The sequence below is a fragment of the Giraffa tippelskirchi genome, chromosome 7 (genome assembly GCF_054371585.1).
Source record: "Giraffa tippelskirchi isolate mGirTip1 chromosome 7, T2T-mGirTip1v1.2.pri, whole genome shotgun sequence".
NCBI lineage: Eukaryota > Metazoa > Chordata > Mammalia > Artiodactyla > Giraffidae > Giraffa > Giraffa tippelskirchi.
The window spans coordinates 131,424,203-131,444,674 of NC_137281.1; the positions used below are offsets into that span (position 1 = coordinate 131,424,203).

Genomic DNA, 20,472 nt, shown 5'->3' on the forward strand with positions numbered 1-20,472 from the left:
TAAGCACACTTTTAAGAATTCTGTAAAATTCTTTTAAGAATTCTTTTTGTTTTGTTTTGTTTTGCCTAGCATAAGACTCTTTTAAAATCATTTTTATTAGTTATGATATGTATACTTTTCAGATATTTTAATAGTGTTAACTGTGTTGTCACTGTGTTTTCCATTTATATGTAAATGAATATTTTACTGCTGCTACTGTACGAAGCTATGGTTTTATTTTAGTGCTTTCTACCAATTGTTTTTAAACCTTTAAATAAAATCTTATCATCAATATTTAAAAGATGAGATGTTTTGGTTTTAAATTCTCTGGTTTAAGTAGAGGTCAAGGGCTAGGGTCCCTTTCTCCTGATTCTCTCCTAGAGAGAATGTCTCTAGGAGACCGTAGTGTCTCAGTGTCTCCTGAGCCATCAGGAGTATCTGATTAACCATCTCTGAGGTGAAAAGGAAGAAACTGAGATTTAGAACAAATGATCAGGGCCACACTGTAGAGCCAGACGTAACCCAAGTCTTTGTGTTCCTGTGTCTTTCCAGTGACATTGCTCCTGCAGTGAGTAGTTGCATGTAATGTTTATATTGTTATTATTTATTAAATCTAATAGATTGTTTTCAAGTCTGTTAATAAATTTCAAGATATTTTGTCATCTAACTCTTTCATGTGATATTTGAAATTAACAAAGTTATTTTATGTTTTCTAGACTCATTTCATCAGTGCTGCACTCAAGACTAATAGTTTTCAGCCTGTTACTGTACCTCCTTCTAGAGCAGTGGAAAAGTATTCTGTAAAACCAGACCATTTGAATTTTGGTAGCAGTAATCTGTCTTCACATAATGTCTTTACTTCCAGACAAGGTAAAAATATGTAGTTCTCTATGAATAAAAGATGCCACCTATGAATGTTCTTTACAGTTTGTAAGCAGAAAACTTGTTTACTAGGTTATAGGAAGACTCTTTATTTTATAAAGTTAGGAATTTTTTTTTGGCCAAGTAATTTCCAGATTATTTTGAAACTTGTTCAGCCAAGTTATGGATCATGTCCTATTTAATGGTTTTAATTAATAACTTTCATAAATTGTCAGAAGCACTTCTACATAAATTTAGAAGTTTTACTTAGCTAGCAGACCTGGGTTTGATACCTGGGTTGGGAAGATCCCCTGAAGAAGAATATGGCAACCCATTCCAATATTCTTGCCTGGAGATTTCCATGGACAGAGGAGTTTGGAGGGCTACAGTCATGGGGGTACAAAGAGTCATATGTGACTTAATCAACTAACATACACACATACACACAGCATTGAAAATGCTTGTCAGCAGTTCACCAATACTCTGACAAACTGTTTCTTCATTCTGTCAGGGGAGAAACCACCTGAGTACAATTATAAACTATTTCTAAATATTTTCAAAGAGTAATACAAGTCTATTTTAATGAAATTTTAAAAATCTCTTTAAAATAACAAAGGAATATGCAACTTATTTGTGTTAAACCTTTGGAATTTAAACTTTTATCAATAAATTTATCTCCCAAGTTATTGATATTTGAATAATGAACAGATGAAAATCCAGAGCCTATCCCTTTAGTGATATAAAGATCCATGTAGTACATTATTCCTGACATTTGATTTGTTAGGACATTGTTATATTACCGACATATTAAAGGCTCCTTACACTTGCAAGTTGCTTTATGTCTCCCACAAATGTGTGGGTCTTAAACTTTTGTGAAGTAATGTGAGTCATTTTTAAGTTGTAAAGGGGGGAGGATGAAGCACAGGAAGTTTATGACTGCCTGCTCTAGGTCACCTGGCTTGAGAGTGGGAATGTCAGAGCTATAGCAATAACTCAGGTTTCCATGCTCACTGTTTGTAGTTGTCAGTTTTGTGGGCTTCCCTGGTGGCTCAGTGGTAAAGAATCACCTGCCAGTGCAAGAGACAAGGGTTCGATCTCTGGGTCAGCTGAACAATAGCAACAATGTGTTTTGTGCTCACTAAAGTGGGATCTCTAGATCAAAGTGTATAAGAATTTTGAGACTTGCTATACTTAGTACTGGGCTTCCCTGGTGCCTTAGCTAGTAAAGAATCTGCCTGCAGTGTGGGAGACCTGGGTTTAATCCCTGGGTTGGGAAGATCCCCTGGAGGAGGGCATGGCAACCCACTCCAGTATTCTTGCCTGGAGAATCCCCATGGACAGAGGAGCCTGGCGGGTTACAGTCTTTGGAGTCACAAAGAGTCAGACATGACTGAACGACTAAGCACACATACTTAGTACCAGATGGCCTTGTCAGTTTTCATTGCCATGAGCAGTGTCTGGCTTTGCCATTTTCATCACAACTTAAATAGCACTGAATATGGTCATATTTTTTTCTTACTTACTAGGTTGAAGTATAAAGTATTTATAGTTTATATTCTTTTGATTTCTAGTGAGGATGAAGTTATTTCTATATATTTGTTAATAACTTGAGTATCCTATATAATTTTGGTTTTATTTTTAAAACATGGGGAAGAGTAATATTATAATTTAAATTTTTTAAAAAAGTAAGTTAAATTTATTATTTTCTTAATTTTCTGCTGAAGCACCTTCAAGAGAGGTTGAAGATACAAGTTTTGATAAACAGAAATCTCCTTTGGAGACACCAACACCTCGCAGATTTGCTCCTGTTCCTGTTTCAAAGGATGATAAAATATCAAAGAGGGAAAATCCTGTAGAAGAAAAAGAAAATATGGAGCTTTCATGTCATACAGGTAATAAAGCAGTTATAATTAGCACACTCTACATTTATTAGGGGCTTTCCTGGTGACTCTGTCACTGTGCTGTGCTAAGTCATTTTCAACACTGTGCGACCCCATGGACTGTAGCCCACTAGTCTCCTCTGTCCATGGAATTTTCCAGGCACAGTACTTGATTAGGGTTGCCATTTCCTACTCCAGGGATCTTCCCGACCCAGGGATCGAACCTACATCTCTGGTGTCTGCTGCATTGGCAGGTAGATTCTTTAGCGGGAAGTCAGCAGTAAAGAATCTGCCTGCCAATGCAAGAGACATGGGTTTAATATCTGGGTCGGGAAGAGCCCCTGGAGAAGGAAATAGCAACCCACTCCAGTATTCTTGTCTGGGAAATCCCATGGACAGAGGGGCCTGGTGGACTATAGTCCATGGGGTTGCGAAAGAGTTGAACACGACTAAGTGATTAAACACCAAAAGCAACAACTTTTATTAGACCTATCTCAAGTTAGGAACAGATTTCCACACTTAAGATTTATAATTTCCTCACGTGGACTTCCCAGGTGGCTCAGTGGTAAAGAATCTGCCTGCCAAGCAGGAGACACTAGTTTAATTCCTGGGTCAGAAAGATCCGTTAGAGAAGAAAATAGTAACTCTAACCTCCTCCAGTATTCTTGCCTGGGAAATCCTGTGAACAAAGGAGACTGGTGGGCGACAGTCCATGGGGTCTCAGAGAGTCAGACACAACTGAGCGACTTAAAAAAAAACAGCAAATGAACTGAAGTGGGACCTGTGTTTTTAATATTTTTCTTTAAGTGATACCAGGCAAATTAAGCTTCTTTTGATTCTTTGTAGGAGTTGTAGATAAACCTTTGTAACTATTCTATCTGCTACAAATTATTACTTAAACCTTTAATGAAAAATATGTTATTAATAAATAAAAAATAATGCATTGTTGAAAGTAAGCTGATTATCATGTTTACTTGTATTATTTTTAAGTGTGAGTTTGAATAATAAAACTAAGAAATTTAACATTTATTATCATGTTCAGTTAGAAAAATGCTAATAACCTTTATACGTGATAAATGATAATTTGTTTTAGATCCTTATAGTATTTATAGTAAAAGTAAGCAGAAATGTTAAGTATAAGCTTTCATTTTTGAAGTTATTTAAATGCATTCAATCTTGTCCTGGACACATTTAAAGACTCTTAAGTAATTTAAAAAAATATAATCTTTAATAAATAAACCAACCTTAACCCCCCCAAAAAATTGACAAGTAGTCTCATTAAAGATGAGGCTAAAAGGAAGATTCAACCAGTACTAATTATGAAGAAACTGTTAAATCTCCCTTTTACTGTTTATAAAAATATTTCTGTATACAGGGCTTTGTCATGATGTTACTTCTCATTCATACTCCTTTTTTTCTGTAATGGAAATTAATTCAGGCCTAAATTTTTACAGGTATAGTTTCCATAAGTTATAAATATTTAGTTTTTGATGTATATGTAGTCTACCTTGTAGAGTGAAATGAGTAGATCATTACCATGTAAAACTAATTTAGTACAAATATATGTGAGCTATTATATAAAAGAGGAATGAATTAGTAGTTGAAAAATGATACTATATTTCTTGTATTGTAGGAAATGTAGGATTCTTGGAACAAATTCTGAACAACCATGATTCTTTGACGAGAATAAGTGAATCTTCAGACAGAACCTCACTAGCTAGGTCAAAAATGGGATGGAATCCTGAGAGGAGAAACAGGTAAAAACGAGATTGGAATACAAACTAGATTGAATGAGTTTTTTTTAATATTCCTAAAATTTCTTCAGGAATTTTAGTGGGTTTGTAAGATTGCTTTTAAAAATTGTCTTAGATTTAGTTACCATTTTCTTCTGCTAATACATCTTTTCTCTTTTCTATAACTATACAATATGTGTGTGTTTAGTCGCTCAGTTGTGTCCGACTCTTTGTGACCCCGTGGACTGTAGCCTGCCAATTTCTTCTGTCCATGGAGATTCTCCAGGCCAGAATACTGGAGTGGGTAGCCTTTCCCTTCTCCAGGGAATCTTTCCAACCCAGGGTTCGAACCCAGGTCTCCTGCACTGCAGGCGGATTCTTTACCATCTAAGCCACCAAATGAATGCATCTAATTTTCTCAAAATGTAGATTATTTACTATTCATTTCTGATTAAATGATATCTTGGATTTGCTTCAATAATAATCCATTGCAGGGTGGGGAAAACCAGGTTGGAAGTATAAATGAAATGAAGATAGCCGTAAGTTAGTTATTGATGTAGGTAAATAAGGGTATATGGAGGTCATTACACTACTCATTCTACTTTTGTGTTCAAAACTTTACATTATAAAAAGTTTTTAAAAATTCAAGTAAATAGTAAGAGTCAAGGTATATTCAGCCACTATAATTTTTTCTTGAATGTCATGAAAACTAGTAACAAAAACTAAACAAGCTACGTTTTGTGTAATCTCATAAGGAGACATTGTACAATTTTAGTCTGTTATATTTAGTGTAATTACTGATAAAGTAAGATTTATGTCTGTCATGTTGTTATATGTTTTTATATATCTTAGGTCTTTTTTTTAATTCCACTCTTCCTCCATAGTGTCTTTTTTAAACATTAAATAGATATTTTCTAGTATAACATTTTAATTCCCTTATTGCCTTTTTACTACTTTTTTTTTGAGTTATTTTCTCAGTAGTTGCCCTAGGAACTACAATTAACATCTTAATTTAAAACAATCTAGTTAGGATTAATACCATTTTAATTTCTATAGGATTCAGAAACTTTACTGCAATATAGATAGACTCCCTCCTCTTTTCTTTCTGCTATTATTATCTTACAAATTATGTCTTTATACATCATAAGCTTGTCTCTACAGCTTGGTAATTACTGTTTTACACAGTTGTCTTTTATATCAGATAGGAGAGAGTTATAAACAAATAATTTAATACTGTCTTTTATACTTACCTATACAGTTAACTTTCACCCATACTCTTTATTTCTTCATGTGGATTTGGGTTAGTGCATAATGTCCTTTTATTTCACCCTAAGGGACTCTTTTTAGTATTTACTATAGGGTAGGTCTGCTCTCAGTTTTATTTATCTGGAAATGTTGTTATTTCTATCTTTGAAGGATAGTTTTATTAGATGTAGAATTTTTGGTTGATACTCTTTTCCTTTTAGTGCTTTGAATATATCATTTTACTACCTTCTAGATTTCATGATTTCTGATGAAAAATATACTGTTAATCTTACTAAGGATACTTTGTATATAATTAATCACTTTTATCTTTAAGGATTCTCTCTCTGTCTTAGTCTTTTGACAGTTTGATGTGTCTAAACGTGGATCTCTTTGAGTTCATCCTCCTAAAATTTTGTTGATCTTCTTGGATGAATGAATTAATATTCATTAAGTTGGGGAATTTTTTGACCATTATTTTTTTACACAGTTAAATATTACACATGCCCTTTTATTTTTCTCCTGGGGCTGTGTTGTATATTGGTATGCTTGATGGTATCTGACAGGTCTTAGGAATTTTAGTTTTTTTCATTCTTTTTTTTGGCTCTGTTCTTCAAACTGTGCTCAATCGCTCAGTCATGCCCAACTCTTTGCAGCCCCATAGACTATAGCCCACCGGGCTCCTCTGTCTGTGGGATTTTCCAGGCAAGAATAGTGGAGTGGGTTGCCATTTCCTACTTCAGGGGATCTTTCTGACACAGAGATCAAACCCGAGTCTCTTGCATCTCCTGCATTAGCAGGCAGATTCTTTCCCACTAGCACTACCTGGGAAGCCCATTCCTCAAACTGGATAATTGCAATTAACCTATCTTTAAATTTGCTGATTCTTTCTCTTACCAATTTGAATATGCTATTTAGCCTGTCAGGTGAATTTTACATTTCAGTTGCTGTATTTTTCAACTCCAGAATTTCTTTCTTTTTCTAAAAAAATTATTTATTTATTTATTTATTTTTGGTTGCTCTGGGTCTTTGTTGCTGCTTGGGGGCTTTCTCTAGTTGTAGTAAGTGGGGCCTACTCTTTGTTGCAGCGCACAGGCTTCTCATTGTGGTATCTTCTCTTATTGCAGAGGATGGTCTCTAGGTATCTGGGCTCAGTAGTTGTGGCATGTGGGTTGTATGGCACGTGGGCTCTATGGCACATGGGCTCTATGGCGCACGGACTCAGTGGTTGTAGTGCATGAGCTTTAGTTGCTTCATGGCATATGGAATTTTCCCAGACCAGGAATGGAACCCATGTCCCCTACATTGGCAGGCAGATTCTTATCCACTGTACTACCACAGAAGTCCAATAGCTTTTATCTTTTTTGATGTTCTTTGTTTGATGAAACTTCATTCTTATTTATTTATTTATTTTGATCTTGCTCTGTGGCTTGTAGGATCTTAGTTCCTTGAACCCAGGCCCTCAGCATGGAGTCCTACCACTGGAAAGTATGGGGTGGTGAAAGCATGGAGTCCTAACTACTGGACCACCAGGGAATTCCCAAGACTTCATTTCAATTTTTGTTGTTGTTGTTCAGTCTCTAAGTCATGTCTGACTTATTGCTACCCCGTGGACTCCTGCACACCAGACTCCTCTGTCCTTCACTATTTCCTGAAGTTGGCTCAGATTTATGTCTGTTGAGTCAGTGATGCTATCTAACCATCTTATCCTCTGCCACCCTCCTCCTCCTTTTGCCTTCAGTCTTTCGCAGCATCAGGGTCTTTTCCAATGAGTTGGCTCTTTGCATCAGGTGGCCAAAGTATTGGAGCTTCAACTTCAGCATCAGTCCTTTCATTCTTTTGAAAAGTGAAAGTGTTAGTCGCTCAGTTGTGTCTGACTCTTTGCAACTTCATGGACTGTAGCCTGACAGGCTCCTCTGTCCATGGGATTTTCCAGGCAAGAGTACTGGAGTGGGTTGCCATGCTGTCCTCCAGGAGATCTTCCCAACCCAGGGACTGATGTTTTTCTCTAGTTATAGTAGCTAATTTATGGTCTTTCTCTAGTTAAGTCCAATATTTGGAGTTCCTCAAGGATACTTTCTACTGATATTATTTTTCCTGTGTCTGAGCTATATTTCCTATTTCTTTATATCTCACAACTTTTTGTTGAAAATTAGACATTTAAAATAATTTAATGGGCCAGTTCTGGAAATAAGATTCTTCCATCAACTCCCACCCTCCCACCAGGGTTTGTTGTTATTGCTGGTTGTTGTTGTTCTTATTGTTGCTGTTTAATGATTTTCCTGGACTAATTCTATAATTTGTATTCTTTATTACATGTAGCAAGTCTCTATTTGGTTAGCTAAGTCAGCTAATGATTGGAAGATTTCCTTAACTATTTTGAATGAATAAGTCTCACTGTCTTTGCTGAGGGGCTGTGCGAGTATGTGTGTGTGTGTGTGTGTGTGTGTATACACTGGGGAACACCAGTGCTCCAGCAGTTTGTCAGCCTGTCTTAATCCTAACTTCCTACTCGTACGGAGTTCATGGTCAGCCAGATGTGAAAGATTATGCCCTTCGTAGGTTATTCTTGTTCATGCATATAGCCCTGTACATGCATGTGGCCTTCTAGATCCCCAGTAGTGTTTTGGAGCTTTTCAGACCCTACCGTAGGGACTTGCTGGGCAATTCAGTGGTTAAGACTCCACCTTCCAGTGCAGGGGGTGTGGCTTGGACCTCTGGTCAGGGAACTAAAGTTCCACATGCCACGGGGTGTGGCCAAAAATTAAAAAAACAAACAAACAACTCCATCCTGGACATCTCCTTCCCCAATTTTTTGGTTTATTGTCCACCCTCTTGTTTGCTTCAACTGGTATGACTCCCTCAGGCAGCTAAGATGTTAAACAATTTCCACTGTTTTCAAAAAATGACCCTGGGATGGGATTTCTCACTGAGTCAGGTTTAAGGAGAAACCTTGTGAATATGACTTTTTTGAGGAACTCCACACTTTTTCCACCCTTTTAGTGGCTGTGAGGCTGTCGGTTTTCACAGCTACCAGTGATTATGAGGCTGTTGATTTTCAAAGCTACTCAGAGTTGGGGAAAGGCCTCTGGGAATAGAGTAATTTAAAATATCATAGAGCTTGCTGTTCTTGTCAGCCATTTTTGTTAAGTAAGTGTTCCTTGGGTTGCAAGCTTTTGTTTAATTTCCACCATTCTGAAAAAGCTGATTTGACCATTTTTGCTAGTGTTTTGTTTGCTTTTATTCAGGAGTAGATTTTTAGCAATTATTGCTCTACCATTCTAGAAGGGCTTCTGCACATTAGTTTCTTCAAAGCAAAACCATTTTCTGCTCTTTTCCTACTATTCCTAAACCAATATGGTCAGAATAATTTTGTTTCTTGCAATTTTTGTGTTTTGTATGTTTAACCACATAATTGACTGATTCTTTGTACAATTTTAATAGGACCCATTTAGAATTCATATAACTAAGAATGTATCAAAGATTTATATCATCAAATGTTTACTGAATTTATGGCAATTTAGAAAACTTTATTTTGAAATCTTTTACAGCATTGATACTATAGCCACTCAAAGATTTCCTTCCTATGAAGAACTAGGACCAGCTAAAGTGACTGTGCAGAAGCCTGACGATATCCTTCATGAACTTGACCAAAAGAGGAATGAAACGAATGGCATACTCCAGGTAAAGTGTGAACAAAGTCTTGAAATTAACGATGAGCAAAGGTAAAAATTATGAAGAAATAAAGTTATCAAGACAAAGCAGGAGGAGGATGAAGACAGAGCACTGAAAGTCATGTCAGCCCAACTTGTTTCCCTTACAAAACTTTTCCAAAAGCCCTCGTCAAGTGATTTCTACTTACTACTCCTTGGCTAAGAGTCAGCCACGTGGCCAACTGTCACTCGCAAGCTTCTGTTGGAGAGGAAGGAAGGCGGAAGGGGAATGTGAATGGCCCTTGTTTATCCAGTTCACATTATCTGCCCTGCCTACCCAGAGCCAACTTGCTTCTAATTTGTTTTAGCTTTCTTCACCAGATAGAGCTTTTATAGGCCACTGAACTACTATGGGCTTCCCAGCCCCATTTCATTGAACATTCACAGTATACATCTAAGTGGAAAGAAACTTTAGTTGCCAAGTATTCTTTTTTAGCTCTTCAGTTTGACAAATTCATTCCTTAGACTGGTGTAGTATATGCCCAAAACTATACTAAGAGCTCTTATGTGGATTAAAATTTAAGTTTTACATATTGATATTCTTGCTTTTTTATCTTTTAAGTTGAAAGAATCTCAGATGTCAGGGCTTGCTGATCTTCCACAGAATTCCATTAAGCTTCAAATAACAAATACAAGATCTGTATTGAAAGATGCTGAGAAGATTTTAAGAGGAGTACAAAATAATAAAAAAGTACTTGAAGAAAATCTGGAAGCTATAATTCGTGCAAAGGATGGAGCTGCCATGTATTCATTTATCAATGCTCTATCCAACAACAGGTAGGACAGGATGTTGGCATCCCAAGGTTTTCTATGATACTGCCAGTTTACAGGCTCTCTTCGTTCTTTTTCTAAGCACTTCCTTTTGCTTTAATGTGTTTTGATGTTTAAAAGATTCTTCATTGCCTTTGATAGTGTGAGCTTATTATAAAGTTGGAATTTGGTTATTCACATGCTGCTGTTATTTTTCACAGGTATTAATTTTCCCATTAATTTTTTTTTTCTCTTTTTGGTGCGTATTTACTAGAATCTACATATGCTTTGCAGGCATCCTTGAAACATTTGATGAAACTAATAACATTGGCTTTTCCTTTTCAGATGAAGGATATTGGGCTACACAATAGATTCAAAGCTAGATAGGAGATCTGTTCTTAGGACCTTTAATGTTAATCTAAGAAAATTCTTTTTTCTCTTTTGTAGAGAGATATCAGAGAAGATTCGGATCAAAAAGACTGTAGATGACTGGATTAAAACGATTTCTGCAGAAATTCAAGTAGGTATTGGAAAGAATTAAGTGAATTCTTAAGAGATACCATTGATTCCAATTTATAAGTATCATAGCTATTCTCAAAATATTCCTTAGAAGTCCACTTATAAGTCTTAATTTCACTCTATCACACATTGTACTTATTAGTAATAAGTTCCATTTTATTCAACATGTGCTTTGTCTCATAAATTATATTATGGCTGTTAACTGGGAAATTGTAGACAACTACTAAGATATGAGTGATTTCAAAGAAAATTTAGCAAAAGCATTTGGAAAAAAAAGTAGACATAAAAAAGGATACTTAAAAAAAAAGAAGACAACAGATTTAGAAGCATTGGCTTACCAAAGTAAAAGCATCAAAGTTATTTAAAAGGAAAATACTCCACAAAAATCTCTAAGGCTACTGTGTTTAGAGAAGTCAGTTCCAGATAGGAAAATTGCCACTTTCTCACTTCCACACATCTTATGGTGTATCTACAGAGATTAGTATTGCAAAAATCTAGTAGAGTTCTTTTTATTAGGGAGTCAGTAATTTAAAGGAAGTTTCTCAATATTGTATGTGTTGAAAGAAACAAAACTAGACAGGGTAACTCATTTTTACCTTGAGGTGCAAAGTGTTTTTTTCCTGACTGTAAGATGTGCGTATATGCTTATTCACAGTTGTAGCAGGGTGAAGTGTTAATTTGGTTTCCATAGCAGTAAACACTAAAATACACTTTTTGGGGGGGACGCGGGGGAGGTTATGTGTGTGTGTGTTGTTTTGTTTGTTGTCTCTTTCTTTTTTTTTTTTTTATGGCTACACCATGCAGCTTTTGGGATCTTACTTTCTTGACCAGGGTTTGAATCTGGGCCCTTGACAGTGAAAGCACAGAGTCCTACCACTGGATCACCAGGGAACTCTAAAATATACTTTTAAACACTGTTGTTTTAAGAATATGTATCTCTAATACAGTTTCAAAGAGTTTATATTAGCTGCTATGTGATGCACCAGAAAAAAAATTGGCCTAAGAGTCAAAAGATTTGGAGTTCACATCTGGTTTTTCAGATGACTGGCAATATATGTAACTCTGTAACAGTAGATTTCATGCAAAATATGCTTCTTTAAACCTTCAAGTAACTTCTAGTTTATAAATATCTCAGAGCTTTATTACAAAATTTTTACTTTTTGAAAACTTACTTTTTAATTTAATTTTTGAGGTTACTATATTCATATGGTTTAAACATCAAAAAGTATAAAAAGCTCTATGATGAAAAGTTGCCCTCTTACCCCTGAAGATCATCTACTGTTTCCCATTCCTCTGCTCCATAAAATACTAGTCTTTTAAATTTTTTGTTTATTCTAAAAAGCATTTTTATTCATATGTAAACCAATATCATTTATTTATAGAGCTTTTAAAACTGCTAAATCATATTTCTGTAACGTAGGAAAAAATGGGCTTCCCTGGTGCCTCAGCAGTAAAGAATCTGCCTGCCAGTGCCGGGGATATAGGAGTCATGGGTTTGATCCCTGGTTCAGGAAGATCCCCTGGAGAAGAAAATGCCAACCTGTTCCAGTATTCTTGCCTGGGAAATACCATGACACAGGAGCCTGGCGGGCTACAGTCCATGGGGTCGCTAAAGAGTCAGACACAACTTAGCAACTAAACAACAACAACTTTGGATGTGAAGTGTTACTACTTGGATAGATTTTAAGTAATTTTAATTTTGGTTATGTTAAGGATGAACTGACAAGAAAAGATTATGAACAAAAGAGATTTGATCAGAAGAATGAAAGGAACAAGAGAGCTTACAACATGAATAAATATATTAAAACCAACACACAAGATAAAACTGTAAATGACTCTGTAATTCCAAGAAAACATTCTCAAAAACAAAAAGAGGATCATCTTCGAAATCCACCTATAAGGAGCATGCCTGCTTCAAGCTTACAGAAAGAGAGAAAAGAAGTAAGATCCTAATCTAGTTTTGTGATGTAATTGTTGCATTATTATTAAAAATATAAATAATGAAATGACTGTGAAAATGTTTTAAAAATATGAATGGCTATTCAAATGAAAACCATCTTTAACTACTGATATTTAGAGTTTTTGATATCTGTAACATAGAAATTATTGCACAAAGTACACCATTCTTTCCTTTTGAGTTGACATACTTATAATCATAGTATTTCAGTTATACTGGATTTATCTAGAAACCATCTAGTCCAAAAATTAAATTTTTTAGTTCATGGTATTCAAAATTGTATTTCATCTTTGAATGTGTATATGTGTATTTGTGTTTTCTACATCAGAAATGTAGAAAATTATTTAAAACTTGGTTTGTGTCATTTTACTATACTTGAAGGTTACTACTCTCAGACGTAAAATGTGTTTAAACTTTCTTTTTGGTACTGAAAATATGCTTAGTAGTGTAAGAATCTTCATATTTCTTGGGTAAGTGATTTTTGTCTTTAATTTTCATGCTTTTGAAAACTTTAAAACTGCAGTTTGTAAATTGTCTCCAGAATTTAAGAGCCATTTAATATAGAGGATTTTCCTGATCTGACCATTCTTAATATAGTACTTAAGCTGGCAAAAAGAGGTTTTAGAAAAATGAGATAAATGTTTGATGACTATTTTGCTGATGAGTTGAATACCTTTGTGTATTTAGGGATTTTTGAAAGCAACCACAGTGGTGCAAGACAAGGATTATATGTTACAAATCTATGGAAAACCAGTTTATCAGGGTCATCGCAGCACTCTTAAAAAAGGACCATATCTCAGATTTAATTCGCCATCTCCTAAGTCCAGACCACAAAGACCAAAAGTAATAGAACGAGTTAAAGGTATGGAACCTCATTTTTTGTGGTATTGGTTTAATATATAAAGTTTAATTTTTGCTTTTTATTTATTACTTATAAATGCATTCAAATTATATCATGCTTAGTGATGGAAATATTTCCTTCCAGGAGAGTAGGAAAAAATAGACCAGATTTGAAATATTGGGGAGGAAATTAGTATTAGATGGTATCTTCAGATAAACATGATAAAATTTATGAGATGACACTTAAGCAATTTACATTATAATCTAGGGAACGTAGACTGTTCTTGCAGATCCCACTCTATCATGTTCTTTATGGACAGAAAGATGAGCCATATGCTGTACATTATCATAAAAGTGCTTATGGGCACTTTTGAAGTTTGGTTTGTTCTCAAAGAGCCTTAAGTAGCAGAAGTGAAAAATTTTTTATCATGTTTTTATACAAGTAAAAATATCTTTATTACTATATGTTTTGATTCACACATACCATTTCACTAGCATATTTAAATATAACTCTTAGTTAAGTATTGAGTCTGTTGACTTTGGTTACATTCTGAAGTTTCTCAGCTTGTGCTTTAGCAGTCTGTAAGCCACTTTGATAATATGCTGTAACTCATGGATCCCAACTCATTTTTCTTTCTGATCCTGTCTTGTGAGTAGGTGGTTACTTTATTTTTCCTTTCCTTTACAAAAGTTAATTGATCATATAGGGTGTCAATTTATCTAGAAATCTTATAAATTTTATTTTAGTAGGCTTTGTGGATGATACTTACCCTAATGTTTCCTTAATTTATTAGAGTTTGCTGTTAACTTATATTTAGGGTTTGGAAACTTGCAAAAAATGACTTAAGGTTTTAAAATACTTTCAAATCCAAAAATCACTGTATGAATTAAATCTTTTAATGATAAAGTGACTGAGAACCTATGGATGCAGCCTCCTCTTGGGCCTTGGTGCCTGTTACTTCCCTTGCCTGGAGAGCTTTTCCCATAGACCCTTGCATGGCTCACTCTCAGTTCTTTCAATCTCTGTTCTTAGCTGTTAGCTCCTCAGAGAGGTCTATGTTGACCATCTCATCCAAAATAGCATCACCTAACCCTCTCTATTCCCTTCCTCTGCATATTGCTCTTCATAGCAGTTTTCACCATCTGATGTTGTATTTTTGTTTATCAATTTTTTTCCTTAAGAAGTTATAAACTACATGAGTACAGTTGGTTTATTCAGTACTTGTATTCCCTTTGTCTGGAATGACGCCAAACACATTTTAAATGCTGAGAGAATATATTTTATTTTATTTTATTTTATTTTTTTTATAAATTTATTTATTTTAGTTGGGAGCTAATTACTTTACAATATTGTAATAGTTTTTGCCATACATTGACATGAATCAGCCATGGGTTTACATGTGTTCCCCTTCCTGGACCCCCCACCCACCTCCCTCCCCATCCCATCCCTCTGGGTCATCCCATTGCCCCGGCCCTGAGCCCTTGTCTCATGCATCGAACCTGGAATGGTGTTCTGTTTCACATATGATAATATACATGTTTCAATGCTATTCTCCCAGAACGTCCCACCCTCACCTTCTCCCTCAGAGTCCATAAAATTGTTCTATGCATCTGTGTCTCTTATTCTGTCTCGCATATAGGGTTATCGTTACCATCTTTCAAATTCCATATATATGCATTAGTATACTGTATTGTTGTTTTTCTTTCTGGCTTACTTCACTCTGTATAATGGGCTCGAGTTTCATCCATCTCAGTAGAACCGATTCAAATGTATTTTTTTTAATGGCTGAGTAATATTCCATTGTGTATATGTACCACAGCTTCCTTATCCATTCGTCTACTGATGGACATCTAGGTTGCTTCCATGTCCTGGCTATTGTAAACAGTGCTGCGATGAACATTGGGGTACACGCGTCTCTTTCAATTCTGGTTTCCTCGGTGTGTATGTCCAGCAGTGGGATTGCTGGGTCATATGGCAGTTCTATTCCCAGTTTTTTAAGGAATCTCCACACTGTTCTCCATAGTGGCTGTACTAGTTTGCATTCCCACCAACAGTGTAAGAGGGTTCCCTTTTCTCCACACCCTCTCCAGCATTTATTGCTTGTAGACTTTTGGATGGCAGCCATTCTGACTGGTGTGAAATGATACCTCATTGTGGTTTTGATTTGCATTTCTCTAATAATGAGTGATGTTGAGCATCTTTTCATGTGTTTGTTAGCCATCTGTATGTCTTCTTTGGAGAAATGTCTGTTTAGTTCTTTGGCCCATTTTTTGAGAGAATATATTTTAAATAAACATGCAAGAAAAACATTCAGTTGAATCAATGAATAGTTGAGAAGGTGATAAAAAAATTATAGATGTAGTACTAAAGTTTTTCTTCCTGGGATCATAAAACTATATTTACAAGTCCAGATTTATAAAACTACTCATATATTAAAACTAGAAATGTAGTAATGTCAGGTATTAATTTAGAAAAGATTTTAGTTTCTTTTCCTTTACACTTTTACTTAGCTTTTTCAAGATTTTAATAAGTATAGAATTTGATTATCTTTACATTATTTCCAAGGATAAAGTCCAGTTATTCAGAATAATGAGAGGATGAAAAAATTTTTCAATTCCAAAAATGATCTTTAACTTTTTTACACCCATTGGAAAAAAAGTAAATGAGTTAAGTAATACATGCTGAATATTCTTTCAAATCTTAATCATCATTTTTTCCTAATCATTATATGTGTTCTTTGTTTTTTCTTTTTTTAACTTTTTGTGTTTATTTTTTGGTTGCACTATGCAGCATGTGGGATCTTAGTTCCCTGACCAGGGATTGAACCCATGTTCCCTGCATTGGAAGCACAGAGTCTTAATCAGGGAATTCCTCTAGTCATTGTATCTTTTCTATAATATTATTTGCACAAGTTGTTGCATCTATTCAAAGATTGAAAAACCACAACCTGCAGGCTACATGCCTGTTTTTATACATAAAACTCTGTTGGAACATAGGTACACATTCATTTATGTATTTGTCTATGAGTGCTTTCATGCTACAATAGCAGAATTGAGATGTTGCCACTGAGACCACACGGGCCACAAGGCTAAAATATATCCTATCTGGCCACTTAAGAAAGTTTGTCACTCCTTGATTTACATGTTACTTGTATTTTGGGGTCCTGTAACCTTGTTACATAGAATGAGATCTTTCTGTGAAGAAGAGTTGCTATATTTGTAGATGTTGAAACAATATTTTAAAATATCTGCCATTGATGATTATTATAGGCACTAAAGTAAAATCTATAAGAACACAAACAGACTTTTCTGCCGCAAAACCTACAAAGGTGGATTCTAAACTGCAGCATTCTATTACTACACTGTCTCCTGGTGATCAGCAGTATTTGTTCAGCCCAAGCCGGGAAATGCCTACTTTTTCAGGTACACTGGAAGGTCATCTAATTCCTATGGCAGTTCTTTTAGGTAAGACCCAACAAAATATATGGCATAGATTTTAAAATTCTATTCGGCAATAACATCACTTACAAAATGGTACTGACACAGTAGTCATGTACTTTTCCTTTATGTGTTGCTTATATTTGTGAATAGGGCTTCAGGATATGTTTTCCTTTGTCTGGTAGCAGTGTCTGAAGTGATGCTATATTTTCACTCACAGGAAACATTCTTACAGTATTTTATAGTATATTAACTGTAGATGAAGTTAAAATAATGTTTAGGCATGTCATGAAAGTAGTGAAAATCGCTCAGTTGTGTCTGACTCTTTGCGACCCCATGGTCTGTACAGTCCATGGAATTCTCCAGGCCGAATACTACTGGAGTGGGTAGCCGTTCCCTTCTCCAGGGGACTCTTCCCAACCCAGGGATTGAACCCAGATCTCCCGCATTGCAGGCGGATTCTTTATCAGCTGAGCCACCAGGGAAGCCCAAGAATACTGGAGTGGGTAGACTATCCCTTCTCCAAAGGATCTTCTTGACCCAGAAATCGAACTGGGGTCTCCTGCATTACAGGCGGATTCTTTACCAGCCAAGCTACCAGGAAGCTAGACATGTCATAAATATTCATAATAATTAAAGAATTTAAGGATTTTGATTGGTTTAATATCATCATATCTTAGGAGAAGTACTTTGAATTACCTTTTATGTACTTTTGGACTAAGATATGATAAGTAAAAATTATGTAGCTGTGTGTTCTAAGCTAATAGTTTATTATTTGAGGTCTCTCACCCATCATTGTACCATTGTAAAAGTTGAACTGGAGAAGGCAATGGCACCCCACTCCAGTACTCTTGCCTGGAAAATCCCATGGATGGAGGAGCCTGGTAGGCTGCAGTCCATGGGGTCACTGAGAGTCAGACATGACTGAGCGGCTTCAATTTCACTTTTCACTTTCATGCACTGGAGAAGGAAATGGCAACCCACTCCAGTGTTCTTGCCTGGAGAATCCCAGGGACGGGGGAGCCTGGTGGGCTGCCGTCTATGGGGTCGCACAGAGTCAGACGCGACTGAAGCGACTTAGCAGAAAAGTTGAACAAATAATTTTTAGTATCACCCTAGCTCTTCGAATCTCGTTAGCTATTTTTTCTTTTAATGTCATTGCAATTCTTAATTTTGATGAATTATTGTGAATTATTGTAAATTTGATGAATATTTGTGTATATATAATTTGAATATTTTTCAACATGAGAGAATTTTTTATTTTTGGTATTATGGATTAATGACATATCAACTTGGTAGCAGTCTGTTCAACCATGTCTTCTACTAAAATAATAGGCAATACTTATAAAGTCCTTACTGTTTACCAGGTATAGATCTAAGTACTTTATATAAATTAGCTTATTTAATCCACCCTATAAAACACATGGTAATGTACCAGTTTTATAAATGAAGAAGCTGGGGCACAGAAGAGTTTAGTGATTTCTCAGAGGCCACATAGTTAGAGTGGAGTAGATAGACTAGTTAGATTCAGACCCAGGCCATGTGATTTTAGAGTCTCTGCTTTTAGTGAGAGCACTGCTCCCTCTTTACTTTGAAATATGGGAAACAAATGGAAATTTTGAAATGAAAGGTAACAAAAATTTTGATGGCTATGATAGTTACCAAATAGTAGGCCTACATGATATTTATTGGTAATTAGACACTAGCATTTTGTTGTTGGTTTTATTTCTGTCCATTTTTGCTCTATGAAAATTTGAGAATAAAAATAATGCAACATAATGCAGTATACTTCAATCTTGCCTTTGCCTCTTACAAACTATTATGACCTTTGGCAAATTATGTTTCTAAACCTCTGTTTCCTCAACTGTAAAGTGTGGATAATATTAATACTTCATAGGCTTATTTAATTTAGATAGTGAATGTGAAGTGTTTAGTACACATAAGTGCCTAGTAAATGTTAGTCACTGGAGAAAGGCTGGCATGGTGAGGATCATGACGATAGTGATGACAGAGGGAAAGATGATTGCAGAGGGAAAGGAAAGGGAGTGCTTTCCTTTCACATGAGAATTTAACCATGAAGATCTAGGTTATATATTAGAATTTTCTCTTTATTTCTGAAATGGTTGACTCCTTTTCTCCCCCGAATTTTTTAGGACAAACCCAAAGTAATAGTGATTCCATGCCACCTGCTGGGGCGATTGTAAATAAGCCACACCCTGTAACGGTGACAACTTCAATTCCACCATCATCTCGAAAAATAGAACCTAGAGTAAAGAAACCTAACATAGCAGTTGTAGAAATGAAGTCAGGAAAAAGGGATCCTCCTCAGCTTTCTGTACAGGTATGCAGTGTGTATGAACAGAAAAGTTTAAAGAATAAAACCTTTGGCATAACTTCAGTGCTTAAAATCTATTATATTGCTTCACGAAGACTTTGCTTTCCTGATGGATCTTTCATTCTTTAAAACGATGATATTTATGTGATATCACTATCCGTGTTCTGCATGGTTTAAGCTACCTTTTCTAAGCCAGTGACTCATATCCTGGTGACTTGATTAATTATAATTAATTTTTAAAAAGGCTTAATGTGTTTATATATTTAAACTTTAACCTTTACAGAAACATATATGAGGACTTGAATGAATGGGGAGAGAACTTGTATGTGAATTTTAAATATTCAGGTTGTCAATTCTTCGTAAGTTAATGTATAATTTAAGTGAAATTATATTTTAAAAATAAAAGCCATTAATTTTTTTTTAACTTGAACTTTAGGATCATTTTGATATTTGAAAGAACAAAGAGTTTAGTGTTTTGATACTGGTCCCATTTAAGAAATATTCTTAGTTTTTAAAAAGAATGTAGTATGTAATAGATACTTCATCAGTCAGTGGGAAATAGGATTCTCTTAAAAGAAATGATGTATGTTAGCAGTGTGGAAATAGGTCAATTTTAGACTCTAAATTTTTACTGTATATAGCAAATAAGTTCCTAATAGGCAATAGGCTAAAGTATAGCTACAATATATAAAAACAGAAGAATTAGAAGATAATTGCATGCAGTTATTGTCAAAACTGAAGCTAAGTCTGGATATGAGAGGAGGAAACTTAGATATGATAGGAAACAGACTTGATTCTATTAAATTTAAAACTTACGTATGTGAAAAACTTCTAAATAAAAAGGGAAATGACATACAGTGAGAACATATGAAAGGAATTTGATAGGTTTATTTTTAAATATAAAAATCTCTATAAGTTAGTAAGAAAACATAAGAGGAAATTCATAAATATTCAAAGAATGTAAGGCTCTAGAGAAGAGGAAATAAGAGTTTATAAGATATCAAATTGAATAATTTAAATCTTGCTAGTTACCATGGTAATGCAAATTAAAACAACAATAATATAGCTCCATTTAAAAACTGTTCTTGCTGAAATACTTCTCTTATCTAATTTCAATGAAAGTTGGGTGACTGATTATGGTTTTGATGTTAGAAAGAGATCTCCTTTGGATTGCATTTCAGTAGTAATTACCAAGAATCTTAAATAATTATGCTTTTTGGCTGAA

General features: G+C 35.1%; 1 protein-coding gene across 48 annotated transcripts in view; it reads left to right on the top strand.

Annotated features, from left to right (window-relative positions):
- KIAA0586 (KIAA0586 ortholog) overlaps positions 1–20,472 on the top strand; it is a 196,956-nt gene that overhangs the window by 15,974 nt on the left and 160,510 nt on the right. For 38 of the 48 annotated variants that reach the window (XR_014059363.1, XR_014059358.1, XR_014059357.1 and 35 more), the window contains 10 exons: positions 696–849; positions 2,565–2,732; positions 4,354–4,477; positions 9,247–9,379; positions 9,971–10,185; positions 10,606–10,678; positions 12,391–12,618; positions 13,322–13,496; positions 16,745–16,939; positions 19,066–19,253. Coding sequence is in view for 44 of the 48 variants with exons in the window: in XM_081509617.1 (XP_081365743.1) it covers positions 696–849; positions 2,565–2,732; positions 4,354–4,477; positions 9,247–9,379; positions 9,971–10,185; positions 10,606–10,678; positions 12,391–12,618; positions 13,322–13,496; positions 16,745–16,939; positions 19,066–19,253 (1,653 nt within the window). In the remaining 4 variants the exon portion in view is untranslated. The remainder of the gene's footprint in view (positions 1–695; positions 850–2,564; positions 2,733–4,353; positions 4,478–9,246; positions 9,380–9,970; positions 10,186–10,605; positions 10,679–12,390; positions 12,619–13,321; positions 13,497–16,744; positions 16,940–19,065; positions 19,254–20,472) is intronic. The other 10 variants (XM_081509634.1, XM_081509624.1, XM_081509610.1 and 7 more) reach the window with 3 other exon arrangements.